Genomic DNA, 22,128 nt, shown 5'->3' with positions numbered 1-22,128 from the left:
ATAGAAGCATCTATCACATGATTTTCGTATTGAATTTCGATATCATCTCTATACAAGAAATACAACCAATCCTAAATAGGGCTCGTTTTAAGGTTTTTCAAGGGAGTTCAGAACTAATAAGACTAAATTTGTTTATTGTTTCCTAATTTCATACCGGAACCCAAAATCTTAAGGCTGAATAAAGCAACGCCCCATATACTCATAGAACTTTGAGATGGTTTAAACTTTAAAGTTTCAAACTAAATCCGCAATGAGAGTGAAAATCTCATAAGACGTTCTGTGGTTATTCTGGAGGATACCGGTTCATCCCTAAAATGTATAGGAAGACTATAGTATGCAAAAGGGTCGTTACCGAGCGGTCCATCCGCCTGTTTTTAGTCGTCCACCGTATTTACAATGTCGAAACCCTTTTTGCATCCATTCGATCGATTTCATCAAATGGTGGAGCAGTTTGGTGGTGTCTTTTCACCCTCTTTTGCTGCCTTCATCGTCTCCTTACCAACTTCCTCCTTTTGCCATCATGTCACTTCGGTGCCTCTTCTATTTATCTCCCAATACATACTACATATGTACGACACCACCATGACACATCAGTCCACTTATCTGTTCTCGTCCAGAGCTCCTTATTATCGATTTTTTTTCTTGCCTCTCTGCTCAATGACTATGGCTTTTTTTCCTTCCATTCTCCTGGGCGATATGCTGGGAGGCTTTTCCTTTTCGTCGTCCTCCTTTCGAGCAGTGTGACGAGGAGAGTTGTGCTATGGCAAAAAGAAAACCCCCATATCCTATATCCATACTTGCCTATTCAGGCAAAGTACAACCCTGAAGATACGGGGGTCTGAAGACAAGCAAGGAAAAAAAAACAGAGAGACGAGAATCTTCACATTAATGCCATTTTCCATTTGATTTAGGTGTCTGTCCAGTTTTGTGCTCAGCTCATGGTCACTACGGTGGCGGTGTATGTCACTGTGAGGAGGGCTGGAAGGGTCCTGAGTGTGATGTACCAGCGGGTGAGTGTCAAGTGCCCGGATGTTCTGGCCATGGACGCTGCATCGAGGGTGATTGTCACTGCGAACGTGGATGGAGAGGACAATTCTGTGAGCAACGTGAGTAAATTTAATTATCTCATTTCATTCCCCAATTTTTATGTCACCTCTGAGTGAGTGTGTCTGTGTGTGAATATTTGCAAATTCCTTGTCTCGAACATTTTATTTTATCACTGTGACTAAACACAATTTGGACTACTTTTAACTGTTTTTTTGCTCCTGTGGGTATTTCACATTTTTGCTCTGCTGATCCTTGTTCACTTTCAAAATTGAGACTACGAAGGTTTTTCTTGTCTAAAATACATATTTTTACTATTTTCTAATTTGATTTAATTTTGGGTTCATTTATATAGAAGTCATAATTTTCATTTGACTACACTTGCGGAAATAATTACAATTCCACCATTGAGCCCGAACAGAAGTAGATTTTGATTCTCAAATAGTGTCTTGGATAAAAGGTAAATGGAACTCTATTTGCACAAAAAGTCGTTGAAGTTCGAAGAATTCAAATTGAATTTCGAATTTTCATACTAAATTTTCGAACAAAGTGGGGAAAATTTATCAAATATCACACTGGTAAAAGAGTTACTCACTGATTATGGAGTGATTAAATACTGGGGCAAGAACAGTAAACGTCGTTGTTCTGTTTTTTCCACACAACAATGTGAAGTAACTTCCGCCACCTTGCGAAAGTATTAAGAAGTAAGAAAGACTCTTTCGATTTCGAATTTTTCAAGAACTACTTCTGTACAGAAAGATTATAAGCCTTAACTGCACAGCAATACATGTTTCAGATCTAAGATTTACGAAGCCAGCCAAAATCCCGAACACTAAAATCCCAAAAGCCAAAATCCCGAAAACCAAAATCTTGATTGTTCAAAATCCTGAAAGGGATGAAATGATAATATTTGGAATAATGATGTAGATGATGACACGGTCGAAACAAATTATCGTATTTGGAATAATTTTCCAATACACAGAAATTTTCCCTTTGCCTCCAGCAAGCGGTGGCGTAATCATGGAAGTAGCTATGACACTTTTAAGAATTCGGGATTTTGGCATTCGGGATTTTGACCGAGACCTTAAGATTTATCTACAGCAAATAATACCCTTAAAAATTTTAAGAATTCAAATATTCATTGCCCTTATTTCACTAATGTGACAAAGTTTCAGTTGCAAAAAGTCATCGCCTAAATACTCGAAAGAAGGATGCTCGACAAGAGCGCACTCTTGCAATTTGTCTGTTAAATGTTGAATCACAAATACTCAAAATTCAAGATTTTACATTTCATTCAACGACTTATCACACATTGCCTCATATTCTCATGAACATTAGCAACCTTCCAAGATTTAATTATCGCTTGCATATAACGACCCATACAGATGATAAGATTTAACGTTAAATCCTTTATAAGCAAGCTACATATAGCAATATTAATAAGTGAAATTTATAGCCGAATTCATTACACTGGGTTGTAGCTTTTCAAAAATTAAATCTCTTACAAAATAGTTTAATGTTTAATCTTCGATTTTAAACCCCGTATAAGCAAGGTTTTAGATTCACTTTGATAAGAATACCAATTCATTTGCTATCAGAACAATATTAGTATAGGAAACTGTTATGGGTCCCTTTTCTGAATATTAAATAAAGCACATTCTTAGAATTATTATACACTAGGGAATTTCTGGGTTTCAATACTGAGATCAAATTTCAGAGTAATGCCAGAATATTTGGATATTCGTTTACTGTTTATTCCATTCGGCGATTTCCCTGTTATAACTGAAAATTTAGTCATACATATTACGGATATTACCAATTATGTCATACCCGAAGACAGCTAAAACCCAAAAACTCAAAATCCCGAAAGCCAAAATCCCGAATGTTCAAAATTCTGAGAGGAATAAAATTAAATGGATGGTAATCCTGTAGAATAATTTTCCCAAGAAAGACCGGTGGCAGCTAAAATCCCGAAAGCCAAAATCCCGAAAGCCAAAATCCCGAACGCCAAAATCCCGAAAGCCAAAATCCCGAATGTTCAAAATCCTGAAAGGGATGAAATTATATGGAGAAAAATGTAGAATAAATTACCAAGGCACGGTAGATTTTCCTTTGTCTCCAGCAAGCGCAGGTGCAATCGTGAGAGTAGCTATGACATTTTTTAAGAATTCGGGTTTTTTTCTTTCGGGATTTTGGCTTTCGGGATTTTGACCGGGACACTAACAAAACATCTTACATCTAACCTTGTAAAATCCAATAGAATCTGATTCGGTGTATAGGGTAAAATGAGGTAATTTGGAACCATATACAATTTGGGACACTTGATATTTTCTCACTGTTTCAGATGAGCAAAGAGAAAAACAAAGACCGCAAAATAGAAGAAAAATACGTTTAAGAAGAAAAGGAACAGATTTCTTCCTTTTGAATCTCTAAAACACTGAGAAAATCTCAAATGTCCCAAATTGGAAATGGTACCAAATTACCCCAATTGACCCTAGTTTCCCTCCATGGACTCTTTAGTAGTCCCCCTAAAGAATATTATCTAGAGATGTTTTCCTCCATTTTCCTTCTCTTCCTTATACGCTTCAAAAGATGTTTTTTGGTGTTTCTCGAAACACAGCTCCTACGCAGGTAGTTCATGCAAATATATCGCCCTTAGACGCCTATGACCGAAAAATTTTCATCATTGATGTTTCGAATGTTAAAGTTAAACTACTCTGGAGGGCCTATTTCTCAACTTATTTATTTAAATTTGGATTTCTTAGAAAGGTCTTAAAATTGCGAATCAGTCTGTATTGGACTGAATTTGTATTAAATCGGTAAAGGATCCGTAAATTACTTATTATGTTTAAAAGTTTTTTTATATATTGGTTCAAAAACATATATTTTGGGTTTTTGTCGTAAACGGTTCTTAACGATTTTTTGTATTTTCGTACATGTTTTGAAGGTAGTCCTTTCGAACGTTTCTTCTATGGATACCTGTAGGCCCTATTACCCAAAAAATATCGACATCGAATTTTCGAAACCCAAAGTTAAACCACTTTAAAGGGCCTATTTGTCAATTTATTTGCTTTAATTTTGAAAGTAAACGGAAAGTAAAACGGAAGTAAACTTATATGGATAAAAAACAAATCGAAAAGATAATTCACGGAGAGCGCTATCTCGTGAGTTCGAGCATTGCACAAAGCTGGAACGCTTTGCCATACCTTTTTATTTCTTTTGTTGACCTAAACAGCTTCTCAAACAAACATTTCGTTGTTCAATTATCCCTTTAAATACATTGAATTTCACAAAATTTATTGACTCTGCTCAAGTTAAGCTGGGTTTAACACTTTCCGAATTATGACATTTCTATAGAGTCATGATTTTACGATCAATTTTCGATTTTCTTTTGGGTACCCAGTGTCTCAAAAGAGAAGAAAGACTTAACACAACACCGCATTTTATCAAAATTCGTTCTCTTTTCCAAGTTAATTTCAGTATTATGATTTAATAAAATAGTTTAAATGTAAATTTTAAACTTGTCCTAAAGTATCATACGTGAAAGTACCCATAATTTGCACGGTCCCAAGCTTCGTAATGAGTAAAATTTTCTAATGTTTCCCAGTAAATGTGACTCATGGCACCTATATTTTAAAAACTACGGGACAGTGTCCTCTTTTTAAAATATACAGCGGAGTCACATTTATTCAGAAACATAGGAAAAATGTAGTCATAAGAAGCTTATGTCCTAGACATACTTACGACTTAAGCCGAGAGACAACTTAATGGAAAATTATGGAAATATAGTTTGACCAATATTTCTAATATAATTACGCTAAGCCATCTCTCGGCTAATCCTCAGGTCTGTCAAGGCCCTTAGAACCGTGCAAAGCATGAGTACTTTCCTGTACTACATTTTCACCTCTAGTGGTAATACAGTTGAATATTAAAGTTCTAATAAGTTCTTATATAGATGATTCAATGGCCAAAGGGTTACAGCAAGTAGTTGATGAAAGTTTTTTATTCTTCCAGCTGTAACTTTAGCTTTGAAAAGAGTCCAGTGTAAGTTTGTTATTATGAAGAGTCCTTAAAGAAGCTTGATGTTTCTAAGCTTTACAATAACAAGTGAACGCTTTAGAAAATACCTCAGTTTACAAACAAATCGAACTATACTGAGAGTTCAGAGCAATTAAAGCCATAAGAGTTTTCGAATGTTATTCAGGAAAGGAAGCCAAAAAGATGTAATTTCTCATCACATCTGATATATTTATCCAGTTTCCAACATTTTAACTACAAAATGTAGCACTTCAGAAGAGAAACTGAACTTTTTTTTTCTTTTGAAACATTACACCTCAGCAAAATGGGAACAAATGAAAATGTAGGTGGATATTGCAAATGTTTCGTCGAGTGTATGTCAGTGTTACCCTCAAACCTGGATATCAGTACAGGGAATGAGGGATTTTTTTTGGGGAAAATATGTGTTTGCTTTTCGTGTATGCGCCTGGATGTGAAAGTTGGATTCAAATAACCTGATTAATATATATAATCATGAAAAAAAAATCTAATTGCATGACAGCTGACTGCCTTGATCCCTCATGCTCGGGCCATGGTACCTGTGTGAATGGTCAATGCTACTGCAAAGCTGGCTGGCAGGGTGACGACTGTGCTATGGTTGACCAGCAAGTTTACCAATGTCTACCCGGCTGTTCTGAACATGGCACGTATGATTTAGAAACGGGAACGTGTGTCTGCGACAGGCACTGGACCGGACCAGATTGCTCTCAAGGTATGATAGATGTTTACAGAATTTTGTCCATTGATACAGATTTTGGCCTTATAGCATCCGGCCATCCCCCTAATGAGGTATGTTCATAATTTATCCCTGAAGCTTACATATTTATCCAGCTGCTGGATATTCCAGAACATTGCTAATTCACCCGGATTTTTTTTTTACTTTATGGTCAATGTCCGTTAATGATTAATTTTCGTCGTTTGAACACCAAAACAGTCACCCCCACATCGCACCCCATTTATCAATCACTGAATTGTCATTTGGTCTCACATTGTGATTGATTTTGTTTGGGCAATATTTAACGAACAAATCCCTCTCGTTTGGACTTCTTCCTCTTTCCTGACAATTTTCAACTAATTACGGATAAAACCACTCAATGGGAGCAATTTTAATTAAGATTGTAATGCAGTGATAAACACAAAAGTTTGCATTTTGTGCACATTTTCCCATTGAATCCCTGAATTGGGATGGGTAAGGGAGTGGTTGGAACAGGGGAAAGAGGGTGGTAATATAAAACATGGAGGTGCAATTTAATGCACAATAGTATCAAACAATTTGATTCTCTATACCACAAAACCATAACACATATGACTGTATCACCAAGTTAATCAATATTGCTCCTGGAGTACTTCCTCTGCAAATGTATTACAGGCAAAGGTGTTTCGTTAAGTATCTATTTATAGCACCCATTTAATTTCCGCCCACATACCTGGCTTCCAGTCTTCCCCCCTAAAACAAGGCACAAATAAATTTCTGACGCGCAAATCAAGTTAAATTTTCAACACACAGACCACTATACAAAAAGCGAAAGTTGATGTTGATGTAAGGGTAGGGGGTTGGCAGGAAAGAAAAGAACACCTCTCCTGCAAATTTATTTACCTTTTCTTCTACGGTGTTCGCTTCCACCCCTCCAAAAACGAGAGAGAAGAAGAAAAAACTTTACGGTAGGAAGATAAACATGCATATTATGGGGAAAATCTCTCTCCTATGCTGTATGGACAAAAGTAATGTTTCACTGATGGAGGGTAAATTGGGATATACAGTCAATCTCAGGGAAGTACTGCGCCAACGTAGGGAAAAATCTTTTTGATATTTAATAAATAATTTCATCTTTTCACGCCGGTATGCCGTTTAGCTACATTTTATGGCAAATGAATTTTTGGTGTAAGCATAGGGGTTGAGCTCCGAAATGTGCTACCCTTCAGAATTATGGAGCTTCAAATATTTTTTTTCCTTTAAAAATATTACACGTGTTCAAGGCTTTTAATACTTTAGCAAAATCTGACAACAAGAAACATTTAAGGATAAGGGTATGCTAAGAGTTTTCAAATAGATTCAGCTGAATATTTGATTGAAGATCGTTTAAATGGAGGTAAGTCTAAATGGCCTACTTTATGCCCTAGACACACTTACGACTTAAGCCGAGAGACGACTTAGTAGAAAATGCCGGAAATGTAGTTTTACCATTATTTCTAATATAATGACGCTAAGCCGTCTCTCGGCTAATCCTCTTGTCTGTCAAGGCCCTTAGTCCCCCTAGTGGTTTATATCTGAGATAAAATGTCTTTAACCAACTGTTATAATCCCCCTAAAGATGTCTAGGCTAAATTAGAAAATTGAAAGATTCCTTATTTTATTTCGAAAGACACTAAAGTGAAAAATATGATAAAATTTTCTAGTCATAAAAATTCAAACGGGAAAAATAGAAGGGTAGGGTCGAAGGAACACCTCTTTGACAGGGAACCCTTTTTGACATTTTTGTCAAAGCGTTGTAATTTATTTAATGTATCTAATAAAATGTAAGTAATACGGCTTTTTTGCATTAATCTACGTTTTTCGATAAGGATAAGTGTTCAAATCTCGTATTTCAAATGGTACAGCAGGGGTCCGTCAAGCCTAATAAAAAATGAAGCTATTTTTCAGTTTTCCATGTACAAATTTTGCAGCTATTGCACCGCGACTTAAACAAATTTCCTCGTAGTTTTTGTATAATTTTGGCGAACATTATGAAATATGTGTTTCAGATAGCTTTACACGATTTCGAAATATATTGGATTGATAAGTCAATTCTCATTAGGAAAAACTTTTCCAATAGTCTTCAGTGGCTCTATGCAAAAACGTATGGAAAAATGAAATGTCGAGAGGCCCCTGAGGTACAGAGTAGGGTGTCAATAGGTGCTCCTGACACGAGTTCTTAAAGTGTCAATAGGTGTTCTTTTCACCTTAGTTATATTTTTTGTATAAAACCCGCTCCAACTAAAAGAAATTCAGAAGTCTGGCAGATTATTTTATTGTTCAAAATTTTCCGTAAATAAAAAAAAAACACCTGAAAGCGTTCTGATGGCAGCTTTAAGTGAACTTCAGACTACAAATTCTTGAATATCTGTTGTAGTTTATAACATGGAAACTCAATCTTAAACAGAAACAATATTGCAGAAGAATATAACTATTTTATTTTATTTGGCGGAAAGAAAAGCATGTTTGGTCTTGTCTCTGAAAGGATAATCACTTCTGACGCTCCCGGAAGGAAGTCATTTTCCTGTTACAATTTATATCTTTCTCAGTTATTCTTCGGTTACAGTGAGCGGTTGAGTATAGCACCATGGTATCTAGAAAAAAACAACGCACCTCATGCATTTTATCAATAACAAATTCAAGAAATCTTTAATATCCAGAAAATTTAAACATACACAAGGCTAGATCAATGATATTTATGCGCCAAAAGTAAAAAGATACTAAAAATAAAGTATACATTGATTTTATTTTTATTTGGAAGACAATGTTTCGATAAAAAATATCTTCGTATAAATGAACATTTAAGGGTAATAAGAACAGAGGAGCACTTATCGACTGTGTAACTCGGATCATCCAGTTTGCAGGATAAATCATCTTTCCGAGATAAGATAGTTTTTAAAATCACTAACCACGTTTTACTATATTTTACAAAATATATTCCATTTTTTCATATCTAATCCACAGAATAATTTTATCGTCGTAGTTTTTAGAAAATTATAACTATTCATCTCATTTACTGTACTCCCATTTATCATTCACTCCTGGGCGATCTCTTCTTCGACTGACTTAATGGACAATGCGATATTTTAATCGTTTAATAATTAGATATTTTAAATCAGTTTAATCCGAAAACCTTAAAATTTGACTCGCAATATTTAAAAGCCTTGAATATTCCAAGCTTTTATTATATTATGTATGAATATAGAGTTTGGCTTATACCGCACTTGTTCCTGGTTTCCTGCCGCAAACATAATAATAAATCTTACTAATTCATTAAATTTTCACTAAACTGTTCACTGTATTGGAAATAGACACCAATAATTTATTTATCAAGGGTAGACTAAAATAATTTTCAAATAAATGTGGACTACAGAGAAATACATTGCGTTCTGACGAGAAATAGATTTTATGGAAATATTAATCTTTTAAATATCTTAAAAAGAATATTGCTTAATAGAATACTCTGCGATTAGTAATGATATGCTCTAAGGTTTTCTGTTAATTGCTTAAATAAAGATTTTCGTAAACCTTTTTTTTATTGACTAATTTTTATGTTTACGTGTTTGCAACCAATTTAAAATTACGAATTTAGAATTAAATTTCATATTTCAGATTCATATTTGTCCAGGTTTTCAAAACCTTTCAAAGTAATCCAAATTTGTCCCAATCGAATGACAAATACGCTCTGAAGAGTTAATTAGTTTCCGACTTTGAATAAACGGTATAAAGAATGATTTGGGGAGAGCCACCATGTTTGAGACACTTTTTTATGTCTTGACTTTAAGTCATTATTTCCAAAACTCAAATAAATATTTTGAAACTTATATTGGGAAGAATGGGGCAAAAAGTCACAAATCGAAAAGGTCAAAATTCAATATCGTCCAAGATCGTATAGTAGCGGCCTATTTATTCTCCATAGATAGCCTCCATAGACCTTCTTCAATGTCGTAAGTTTCTTAGAATTCGCACAAGGAATTTAGAAGATAAAAAATCGAAATTTCTAGCACAATCTTTGAAATACTTTCCTTGCAGTAGATATCAATTATTACCTACTTGTTTTTCAAAATTGATGCACTGATGATTATTTCCTAAATGGTTTCGATTCTTTGAATACGAAGCCGCTATCTATTTTGGAATTTTAAAAAGATTATTTTCTCCACAAATCTTTTTATTAAAAACGACCACTTGGGGTAAAAAGTAACAAAAGGTATGGAGCAAATAATAAGAAAAACCTAAGCAATTTTTGATGTCTCAGTGCGAAAAGAAACGTCATTTCCATGTGTCACCGCTTGTAGTTTGCTTTGGTCAAAGGATTTTCAGTCTCTTGTGTGTGTGTGTTTTTTTAATAGCTTGAAGAGCGCTTTCTCGTTCAGATAGAGAAAATGGTGTTTTATAAAATTGTATAAAAATAAATTTTCTATGAAAATATGTGATCTAGGTATTTTTAGCTGAGATTTTTTAAATTTACGGAAGGCCGCAATAAATTGAACCAAAATATGATAATACCCCATACCTGGTACTATTTGCCCCAGCATTTTTGAGAATGTTCTCAAAATTACTTTTAAGACAACCACTCTATAAATATATTTCCTTGCAAAATATTTACAGGAAAATGAATTTCACAAAGTTGTAGAGCAGTAAATTTCCTATAAAACTGCGCCAATTAGAAATTTCTGGGGCGCACGGGTAGCTTGTGTATCTGTTTTGTGACTTTTTGCCCCAATCTCCCCTACTCACTAGTATAGACTTTATTAAAATAACTCGATCAGTGTTTTTGTCACATTTATTTAAATAATCAAAGAATAATCTACACAGTGTGTCAAACATGCAAAATCCCCACTAATTATTTTTTCAAAAATGTTAAATATCTTTTAAAGCCTTTTCGCAACTTAATTTAGGATTTTGAATAAATTAGATAGGATATTCAAAGGTTTGTAAAGTAACTGAATGGATCGACTTGTAGTTAAACATTTTTTTAATATAGGGGAAAATGGAGAACCTTTGAATTAGGGCAGCTTTAAAATTGAGGTTTTTTCTTCCATTTTAAGTAATACTGAGTCTCAACATAATGTAATTTAGCTTGGAAATTGGTTTGTGGACCAAAATCATACCAGTAGTAAGGTTCAGTTACATATAAAAATGAGGGGAGAAATTATTTTAAAGGTGCCTTAATTCAATGGTGCCCCACTTCCCCCTAAGATTTTATTCGAAATGTCCAAAATTGAATTTTGCAATGTTTGTGCAGCATAAGAATGCAATAATCTTAAGTTCATTGCCTCTGCCAGACCATGACTATTGGCAAGAGTTCTTCTGAATAGCGACTGTGACGAATATGTAAGCTTCAGTGTTTCAACCCACGTAATTCTTAAGCCAAGATTCGCTAGTTTAGTCATCTCCAATCCCACTGAATTACCATTATTTGTTCTATTTCGCTTTTGCAGCTGTATGCAGTTTAGATTGTGGACCGAATGGGGTGTGCGAATCTGGAAAGTGTCGCTGCAATGCCGGATGGACTGGAAATCTGTGTGATCAATTGCCATGCGATGCACGTTGTGCAGAGCACGGTCAGTGCAAGAATGGCACTTGTGTATGCTCCCAAGGATGGAATGGACGTCACTGTACATTGCGTAAGTACAATGTTGTATATAGAAAAGATATGAATGGTGGGATTTTAGCACTGCGATGAGGACTATTTTTTTTATTCACTTGGAACTTTCCGGGAGGGCAAAGGACTAAATTGAAAGGTTAATTCGATTTAAAATTCCGCATGAACAAACGTAATGGACACCTTGATCAAGAGGTTCGGCAATGTAATCCACAGAACGTGAAAATGATTTTTTTTTAGGTAAAATGGGGAAAAAGAAGTTAATTAAATAATCGTAGTAGAACCTGCCTCAATGTGATTAAATGAGGAAGGATTTTTTGACACTGCATAATTACGAGTGGCGTGGAAAATAGGTTTATTTTTTCGTGTAGGGGTGGTATTCTTCAAGTGCCCCCATGGGGTGTCTTCTACCCCCCTTAAAACATAAAGCATCGTGTGTCGCACGCAAATTGGGTCTATACCAATGGAGATTTTATCACTGCACAAAAGTGTAAAGCAGTTGAAAAGAGGACAATAAGGCCACGAGGTCATTAGAGAACCCTACGCTACTCGCCCTCCCATGGACATTTTCTCACCCAACGTGATATATTTATACATTAACTTGTCGTAAAACTGAATTTACATACCAATGTGTTAGAGGCACGGACCCATGACGAGTTTTTTCACCTCTTACCCCATTGGAGCACTTTTTTTCACTGTCATTCTATGCGTATTCAACTTTAATTAACTATTTTTTTTTGCATCAAACTATATTTAATTTGATCGTAGTTTTAACTTTACTAATTGCACTTCCGATTTTTTCTCACTCAATTCCGAGACATTTAAATGCTAAATCCAACCAATTTGAAAATGTCACATGGCACTGTAAATCCCCAACTATCACTGGGACAGAACTAAATGACACTTTCGTATTGATTGACCCTATTTTCTCCAATCTCTCTCACAATTCAGGGATATAATAAAACTTGTTTCAGTTTGATCGAAACGCTTTTTACCACTTTACACTGAAATACTGAAATAGAAATATCCAACGGACAATCTGGAAAATTCATTAAATAACTTTAACCAAATCTTCTTGAAAGGTTTTAAAACTTATAGTTTTAACATACGTTATGTATTTATTTTTTTTTTAAACGGTTTAGTAAGAATTAAAAAAGATTGTAGCAATAAATATTGCGTATACAATACACCGGCCTAAACCTATTGATACTGCTTCATAAATTATTCAATAACCATCCCAAAATAAAATCGAATACCGGTCGAGTATAACGGTTAGACCGAATTTTGATCTTAAAGTTTCCTTCTGTTTTAGATGGGTAAAAGAAAAAAACCACGAAGAAGTAAAAGAGACCTTCTTTTCCTTCATTTTCTCTTTACCCATTTGAAACAATGAAAATTCGCAAAATTCAAAATTAAATTTTGTTCAAAATTGATGTAATCATATTTCGATTTCGATGCCAATACCTTTCAAATAAATCTAACACTGCCCGAATAGGTTTAGAAATATTTTTTTTGGAATGATTAAATCGGTTAGCTTCAGACGAAATAGTTAATTGGTGTACTTCTCTTTAAATAATTTCTCTAAATCTTTTAAATCTCATACATAGTAGGGGAGACTAGGGCAAAAAGTTACAAATCGAAAAATTTAAAATTCAATATCTTCCAAGGTAAAAAAGATAGTGGCTCAAAGTTCTTCTATAGATAGCCTCCATAGACCTTCTTCAATGTCGTAAGTTTCTTAGAATTCGAACAAAAAATTTTGAAAATAGAAAATATCGAACTTTTTAGCCCTATTTTTGAAATATTTTCCTTGCAGAAGATTACAATTATTACGTACTTATTTTCCAAAATTGATGCACTGGTGAATATTTTCTAAATAATTTGGACATTTTGAATTCGAATCCGCTATCTATTTTAGAATTTCACAAAAGTTCTTTTCTCCAGACATCCTTTTATTAAAAATGGCTACTTGGGGTAAAAAGTAACAAAAGGTATAATGAAAAAAGTAACAAAAAAGCGAAGCAATTTCTAATGTCACACGGCGAAAAGAAACGTCTTTGACATGTTTAGCCGCTTGTTGTTTGCATTGGTCAAACGATTTGCAGTCTTTTGTTTGTTTGTTTTTTCTAAAGTAGCTTGAAAAGCGCTTTTCTCGTTTTCTCACTTTTCTCGTAGAGAAAATGGTGTTTTACAAAGGTGTAGATGAATAAATTTTCTATGAAAGTATGTCCTCTAGGTATTTTTTCAAATTTACGGAAGCCCGTAATGAAGCGAATCAAAATATGATAATACCCAATGTCTGGTACTATTTGCCCCAGCATTTTTGAGAATAGTCACAAAATTACCTTTTAGAAATTGGCTCGATAAACGTATTTCCTTACAAAATAGAGGAAAATTACTTTCACAAAGTTGTAGAGCGGTAAATTTGTAGAGCGGTGGAGTAGAGGCAGTCAAATTGGCATCTGAGTGATTTCAAAGCGTTATTATGGGAAAAATCAATTTTTTCACACTTAAACGGCAAAATCGGAGTGATAGCATAGTCTGAGTGGAAAATGATGTATGGACGAAATGTAGAGACAAATGTCCTCTACAATTATGTCGAAGTAATCATCAAAATCGGTTCAGCGACAGTCGAGATAATTGAGGTTATGTGATATTGAAATTGGTTTTTCGACTGTGGCGCCCCTGGTGTTGGTCCCACGAAGTTCAAATGTTCTAGAAAGTTGTAGCATTTGGTGAGATCTTTCGTTTAAGCCCTCATTCATCAAAATCGGTCACATAGAACCGGAGATATGATTTTTTGAATTTCGTGAACTTTGACCCCTCATATCTCCGGTTCTATTGAAACCACAGCGCACATACGCACCATTTTGGAAACGTCCTAGACTGGACTACAACATACTAAAATTTCATTAACTTGCACAATGCCGTTTTTGAGAAAAGTGACTTTGAATTTCGATCAATTTTGACGCTATCACAGCGCCACCTGTGGTAACTTTTTGAACTTCCATCTGAAAGTGCTCATCGAGACGAAACCAAAAAGGTAAAATTTAGGTCGCTATGTTAATTAGAACCGGAGATAGAGGCCGGTCAATGTTCGAACTTTGACCCCTTATAGCTCGGGTCAGGGGTTATGGATCGACTTAAGGTTTTTTTTGTTTGATAGGTATAATCAACGGCTACAACATACTAAATTTTCAGCCCGATGCACAATGGAATTTTTGAGTTATTTAACTTTTAAGATTTAAAAATTTTCTTTTTAAAAAAGCGCCCCTAGCGGTAATTTTATGAACTTGCGATGTTAGAAGGGGAAGTGGCATTTCACGAGAGCTTTCCAAAAAGCCCTCACTTTTTAAATTCTGATAATTAGAACCGGAGTTATGGCCATTTTAAGAAATTTTTTTTGGACCCTTATAGCTCGGGTCCGCCCCTATGGCTGAATGCCATAGGGGCGGAGCTATTGAGAAAACAAAAAAGGGGGGTCTTCAAAATGGCGGAAGGAGGGGTGGGGGGTGGGGGGTCTATGCACCAAGTTGCAATTTTCACCCGATATATAACCTTTGCCGAAAACCGCAAGTCGATATCTTTTTTAGTTTAGGAGCTATTAAGCTCCAAAGAGCGGCCGACCGGCCGGCCGGCCGGCCGGCCGGGAACGTAAATTAGCCACATATATATTCGTGATCAGGAAGTGCTGAAACACATTTTGGCCAAATTTGAGGTCGATCGGGCGACATGAAATTTTGTTAGGATTATAGTAGGTGAGATTGTTAAGAATCTCACCTAATATTTGTAATAAAGTGTTAGTAATAATTGTTAAATAAAATTGCACAATTTTATTTTAGATACAAATGCAAATGGTGTAAACAAAAATTCTTCTTGTGTAATTTCCATACCTGTTTTTAAAAATTCTAAGTAATTCAACAATGAACAGTATACCATTGCAGAATTTATACAATTTTTTTTTCAGATGTTGCTCCAAAAGTCTCTCCCTGAAGTTATTCAATGTAAAGTTAATTTGCAAATTCACGTGAAAATGTCCAAATACAAACAAATTTTCTGTTGGCAATTTGTTCCTGATCCTCGATTAATTGAAATGAAAAACAAATTGTAAATCAATTTAAACTTTGGAAGCTTCCATACAATAGAAATTCCGGATGGAGGAGAGTGGGTGAATGGGGAAGATGACAAAAAAGCAGCTCCAATTTCAATTACTCATACAATCACTTTCAACTATATATATTCAATCGTTATAGCACACATCATTGTTGGATGCTTGTACAAAGAGGGCTAAAAGGAAGTTGCATGGGTTGAAAAAAGGTCTTGTGAGAAGACAGACACAACTTCTCAGCATGATTCATGAACATTTCAACAATTTAACTTGAGAATTTAAGAGTTTATTTTTCTCAAAACGAAAACTCAAGTCTCAGCTCTAATTACAAAGTATCCTCGAGTGATTTACTTTCAATGAAAATCTTTACCATTTTCCAACTAGACAATGTGAGAGAAATTATTATTAGACATGTGTTATACGGAATGAAAGTCACATGAAAACTTATTTAAAAGAATAACACACTATAGAAGTGAAAGTGAGAAAATTCAGTTGATGTGTTATTAAATTGTATAATAAAGGGTACATATAATTAGAAAGGTAGTTAAAAAATTAATTAAAAAAGTAGAAAAAAAACTGAATAAGTGTTTATCGATTTTTCTGTATATCCATGAATTTGTATCGCATTAACGGTGCTATTATCAATATCGATTTCGGGTATTCGATGACCCCTCCATAAAAAAAAGCAGTAAGCTACTAATAGTGTAATTATAGGCTAATTGCGAATCGAATTTAATACTAAATCTTGAGATTTCCTCACTGTTTCTGAAGAATAAGGAGAAAAAGAAGACCATGAAGACCTATGCTCTAGAATGCTTTTCATCGTCATTTTCTTTGCCAATCTGAAACAGGAGGGAAATCTCAAAGGTAGGGGATAGTTAGACTCGGTTCACAATAAGCCTAAGGTATCCTACTTGCTCTTGGTTCTCAAACCCATTTCCTGGGTCACTTTGAATTTCTAAATCTGTTTTAATAGAATTTAATAAAGAAATAAAATACTGTTCACTCTTCAATCCTAACTTCATTGATCCTAGGTTAAACACAACCTAGTCCGATTGAGGCTAAACTGGCATCTCCTTACTGCTAAACTACTGAGAATTCAAAAAAAAAGATTTAAAATTTTTAAAAATGGCAAAAAATACGAAACGGTGAAAACTGTGAAAACAAATTATCTAAAGAAGTTCGGCAATGCATTAAAACATCCAAATTTTATACAGCTTATGCTAAGAGCAATAAAATCGAAAAAATCAATTTAAGTCAATCAGTTTCCAGCTGGTCAAGGTACGACGGTAGCAGTCATTTAAATAAAATAATAATTAAATAAATAAGAAATAAAAAAATAAATGATCAGGTACTGCGACATCTTATAAATTAGAAATACCCCTCAAAAGAGAAGGTAGACGAGTAACACGTAGGAGAATAGTACACCTTTTACACTAGCAACATATATAGAACAAGACTGGAAGCGTAGACTGACGGTGTAACGGAGGACTAATTGTCCTGAGTTCTTGATCGCCTATCGTAGTTCATGAATTCATAACAAATAACAATGGGGTTGTGAAGAGTGATCAGTGAGAGGGCATGCGCCACTCGTTTGGATGCTATCCCGAGGTCCTGGAATAATTTTTTAGTTTCTAACGGGATGGCTCATCTCGTACCCACAACAATAGAGAGTACCTTTTGGGCCAATTTGGACGTCAAATGCTCTTACTATAGTAGCTAAATTTCTTTTAAGCATTCTTGAAGTCCTATCATCTTCAAATACTTTTGAATTCGATTTTGAGTTCTATTGTGTCATTTTTCGACTTCATTCGAAATTTATTTTTCTAAAAAAAGTCCCCAACTCTAACTTAGCATGGTGAATGGTCTATCGGCTCACAAAACTTCCTTCTTCGAAAACTCTTTATGTTGAAGTTCGAATATTTCGGGCATTGAAGTTATTATCAATCGGCCGTTGATTTTTTAAGAGATGTACTGATCTTCATCAGATATATTCAGAACATTTAATCTTCTTTTTTCATTTCTAAATGGTTTCATAATAAAATAGAGAGTCTTCCAGATTTTCAATTTCAGCTGGGACAAGCTTGAAGATATTATAACACAAATATTATAACAAAGGCGCAGGGGTACATTTTAAAATGTACACACCGGTATGCCTATCGTCCTTAACCCTATAAGGACGATTTGAATACCAGTGTCCCATAAAGAAAATATTTTTTCCTGTAAGTCAGATTTTGGAATTTCGATCTAGAAAAACTTTCTTGCTCTTCTTTATGTTTTTATTGGCCGACGTTTCGATCCTTGGTTGGGACCTTCTTCAGGGCCTACATACAATTTTAAAACATGAATATGACAGTTCAGAAAACGCATTTTAAATAGATTTTTTACAAACTCACAACTCACATCAAAAACCAAGAATCAAAACGTCGTCGGCCAATAAAAACATAAAGAGCAAGAAAGTTTTTTTAGACCGAAATTCCAAAATCTGACTTATATCATTCTAACGGTCTACTCTCAACATTTAATTTTTCCTGACCACCTAAACTTATATTTTTCTTAAGTTTGTACATAATTGTAAAGTTGAAAGTTGAAGGAATCTAGTACATTTTTTGCAAGTCTCCAGCTATTTCCTGTATATTAAATTTTTAAGTTCAAAAATGACGAATTTTTAAATTATCATATTGAAAATTTAATTTTAATTATTTTTTATAGTTTCAGTTTTTTTAAGCAAAACTGTTTTAAGATAATAAAAAACATAATATTTTTCATTAGAATGAAAATATATCAAATCAGACTCTGTTGGCTTTTCAAAGGTGAGATGTAAGACGTTTGACGAGTTTTGTTTATCGGTTTCATTTTTATTGGTGATTTTCAGTCAGCGAAAACTGTTTCGTCGTTAAAGGGTTAAAGGGTTAAAGTTATGCATATGTCCATTCTACTCTTTTCAACTCTTCTCCTTCTTTTGAACATCACACTAAATTAAATTTAGTTCAGTCGAATTTTGAGACCGAAAGAGCGAAACAGACTTATACAAATCTTTTAAGAAAGAAAAGGGACGTGAATTTTGATTTCATGAAATTATTCCGAGCTAAAAGGCGTACCAAAGGCATTAAGATTCAAAATGAATAATAATTAATGCTGTTAATAATAATAAATTCTGTACTTGTAAAAAGGATTATCAACTCTATAAATGAAAAATAATTTTGCTATGTATATGAAGCGCTCGGAGGAGCAAAAAACTCTAAGCCGTACGCATTTCCCTATTAAAATAGCGTTTTTTTGCTCTGAGCTTCTCATATTTAATATTATTATTATTATTAGTCTGATTTTCTTTTGGAACCCCGTCAGTTATCTAAAAGGAACTTAAGTACCTCTTAGTTCAAAACATTAATTAACCTTTTCAGTTCGATTTTGACTGCTTTCCGACATGAATTCACATATCATTCAGAATTTTTCCGGGTATTTTTCCAGAAATTTGGCACTAATAAGCTGAAATTAAAATAATTTGATAACCGAATGTTTTTTACTGCTGAAAATTTTATAATCACATTCCATAATCCTTAGGAGAGATACCTCCCGTCTGCAGGAGAAATCTTACTCTGGTGAAAAGTTCAGCAAATGATAAAATTAAAAGTTGTATAATTCACGTTTTATTTTGATATATGGGAAGAAATTTCTGTAGAAGTTTAGTGTGGGTTGAAAAATGTTTGAAAAGTCCAATTTCTTCAGAAAATTCTTTGTTGGAAAATGCACTCTGTGTTTTCTGTATACAATGTGTGTTTCTCTGAATGTTTTCTTCAGGCATCTTCTTTTTTTTTATTTGTAGGAGTAGAGTATAGGGGGTATGGGTTTAAACTAGCTCAGTGTTTACGGAAAAATAACATAGTGAGGAATGGGTGGAAACTACAAAATGGAGAAAATGTTGAGGGTATGTCTGAAAAGCACCCGCAGTTGACACTTAGAATAACACTGACGATTTCTCTGGAATGTTCATAAAAATTCAATATGCTTGTGACTCTTCGAAAAGTTATACAAAAGCCAAAAACGAGTGGAAGTTCCACCGTCACTTTTCTCATTCCGAGGATGGGTGGTGGACCACCCCCCTACCCCCCCAAAAAAAAACACACACATATAATACTTTTTGCTCTTGTCTCTTTTTCCTGCTCCATCTCCCCCATTTGTTTTTGTTTTCATTTGCAAAAGACGGACAAAGAAAAATACACGGAAGAGCAAAAAGCCACATAAACATTCACTGTTCATTTTACATGGTGAAATATCCAATGTATATATATATAAATATATATGTGCATGTATATATGCGAAGGGCTCCTGGTTTGGGGATGGTTCCCAGCGTAATGCAAAGTGGTGAGGAAGAAAAATTTGTTTTCATTGAATCACAACAGGACATTTTGCTTTGGAATATATATCAAGTTGCTCCACATAGTGTGATGCTATAGGAAGCTTGAGAGATTTTGCCTTTAGTGCAATTTTTGGGGAAAGATGAGAGAGTGAAGGATATTAAGAGAAAGTGGACACCACATAAATCTTTCCAGCAAATTGTAGAAAATCCCATCGTAGTGCTAAAATAACCAAGAATAGTGTTTTCCAATTGGGTGTCGCCATCGACTTCAATTCACATGTAATTGATCAAGAAAACTAACATAAATAAATTTTGTGCTATTTTCTTCTTTCACTTCCCCACCCGGACAAAAAAAAATTGCATCAACCCACGTAGCTGGATGTGAAAATGGATGTTCCCGACATGGTCAGTGCACACTGGAGGATGGTGAATATCGTTGTGTCTGCATAGAAGGATGGGCTGGCACAGATTGCTCAATCCCACTGGAAATGAATTGCAAGGATAACATCGACAATGATCACGGTAAGTGAACATCAATTGCTGCAACTTACCCTTTAAACCACTATCGCTGGATATTCCGGACACGTTCTTCAACGTGAAACTACCCTTGACTTGAAAATAACTGCGCACACATTTTCACCTCAAATTTACGATTTTAGTATTAGAATTTGTGCTGAAAGTAGCCAGTCAAATCAAATTATACTTTTCCTTAGACATTTTTAGTTCTTTTAAGGTTTTTTTTTCTATGGAGAATCAAAATTGATTATAATTTTAGTAATAGTAAATTCATATTTTTAAAGAAAATATGACAAGATTTGCAAAGCCGGACAGAGTGAAATGTCGGACAAACTAATTTAAATAATAATAATAGAATTCATTTTATAATTGCGCAAGACAAGATAGTTTTGTACCTATTGTAGTAGGACTGTTGAGCCTAGAGGAGTTGGAGGGAGAAAGCCTGTCCTGACGAAGACTCTTCTAAGCTTTAATTGGGAAAATTCGGTCACTTTGGATTGCAAGCGATGAAAAAGACACGGATTGACCTTACTGCTTTTCTCTCCTTTATTTTCCTTACAACGTTTCGGAGGCTTGTTTCCTCCTTCCTAAGGTATGGAAACTATTGGGGGGAAATTGTTTGGCGGGAATCCCCTTACAGTGGGCACTGGGAATTTTACATTGGACATTGACATGTACACGGTCCAACACGAACTGATCAGCTAAGCCAACGGTACCTCACTGTTCAGTTGGGGTGGTGACTCTGAGGGGTGCTATAACGGCTAAATTCAAAGGGTACTATATCGCCGATAGATGGAGTTATGAGCGCCCGATGGATTATCCCGAAGGTGCATACGAATCGGTTCATCAGTCGGCCTTTAACCGTGAAGCTGAAAGGGAGCTTGATTCGTGACTCCCCGGGAATGAGCTATTGGGGGCTCTACTCCGGGAGGCTGGCGATGAAGGACACTCCAGCATGTTCCGGTGTGAGTCAGTAGCATATCGTCAGTTGGATCAGCAATTGTCGTATCTTCCTCCTTGTCTCATCAGTACTTCTTCTAACTACATGGAAATACACACACTATACAAGAGCTGCTGATGAGGTTATGAGGAAGTTACGACAATTGCTGATCCAACTGACGATATATTGCTGCACTATGAACCCTAGGATAACCAATTATCCACTCCTCATGGCTCAAAACACGGAGTTCAATGCTCCCGTCTTCTTGATCGCACGAACACTGACTCCTGTCCATGATCTTTTTCTTTTCGGTCCCGTTATAGAGAAGGAAAAATTTTCGGCGCGAATTTCGAAGCTTATTTTCAGCTCCAACGCTTCATAAGAAATGTATTTCAAATTCACCGCTTGAAAAAATATTTGCATACATTTAGGGGAATTTCAAAAATTATTTTATAAATGTGCTCCCAATAGAAGGCAATTCATATCAGATTCTTTCAATCCGTTTTCACTTAAGGGGTTACATGGGTCTCTAAGGTCAAAAAATAAGCCTTTTTTCTGATAATAATTTATTATGTCGAAAATATTTTAGAAATTCCAACTTTTGGGATATTATTATTATTATTATTTATTCGCTCTCCAAAGAAATATTTACAATGTACAGCTGTTTGTTTTAAATAAGTTAAAAAAAGATGTTCATTCCTATACAAATGCTTAAAAAATTGTAGGTTTACATAAAATAGTGATTTCTTTGTCTTTTCCTACTATT

General features: G+C 34.8%; 1 protein-coding gene across 1 annotated transcript in view; it reads left to right on the top strand.

Moving 5' to 3' along the window:
* LOC129807113 (teneurin-a) overlaps positions 1–22,128 on the top strand; it is a 232,326-nt gene that overhangs the window by 103,521 nt on the left and 106,677 nt on the right. Inside the window, exons 6-9 of the mRNA XM_055856153.1 lie at positions 912–1,106; positions 5,603–5,812; positions 11,275–11,460; positions 20,282–20,428. Of these exons, the coding sequence (XP_055712128.1) occupies positions 912–1,106; positions 5,603–5,812; positions 11,275–11,460; positions 20,282–20,428 (738 nt within the window). The remainder of the gene's footprint in view (positions 1–911; positions 1,107–5,602; positions 5,813–11,274; positions 11,461–20,281; positions 20,429–22,128) is intronic.

Source organism: Phlebotomus papatasi, chromosome 3 (assembly GCF_024763615.1).
Source record: "Phlebotomus papatasi isolate M1 chromosome 3, Ppap_2.1, whole genome shotgun sequence".
Lineage (NCBI taxonomy): Eukaryota > Metazoa > Arthropoda > Insecta > Diptera > Psychodidae > Phlebotomus > Phlebotomus papatasi.
The sequence above is the reverse complement of the archived record's forward strand: the minus strand, read 5'-3'. Positions and strand labels throughout refer to the sequence as shown.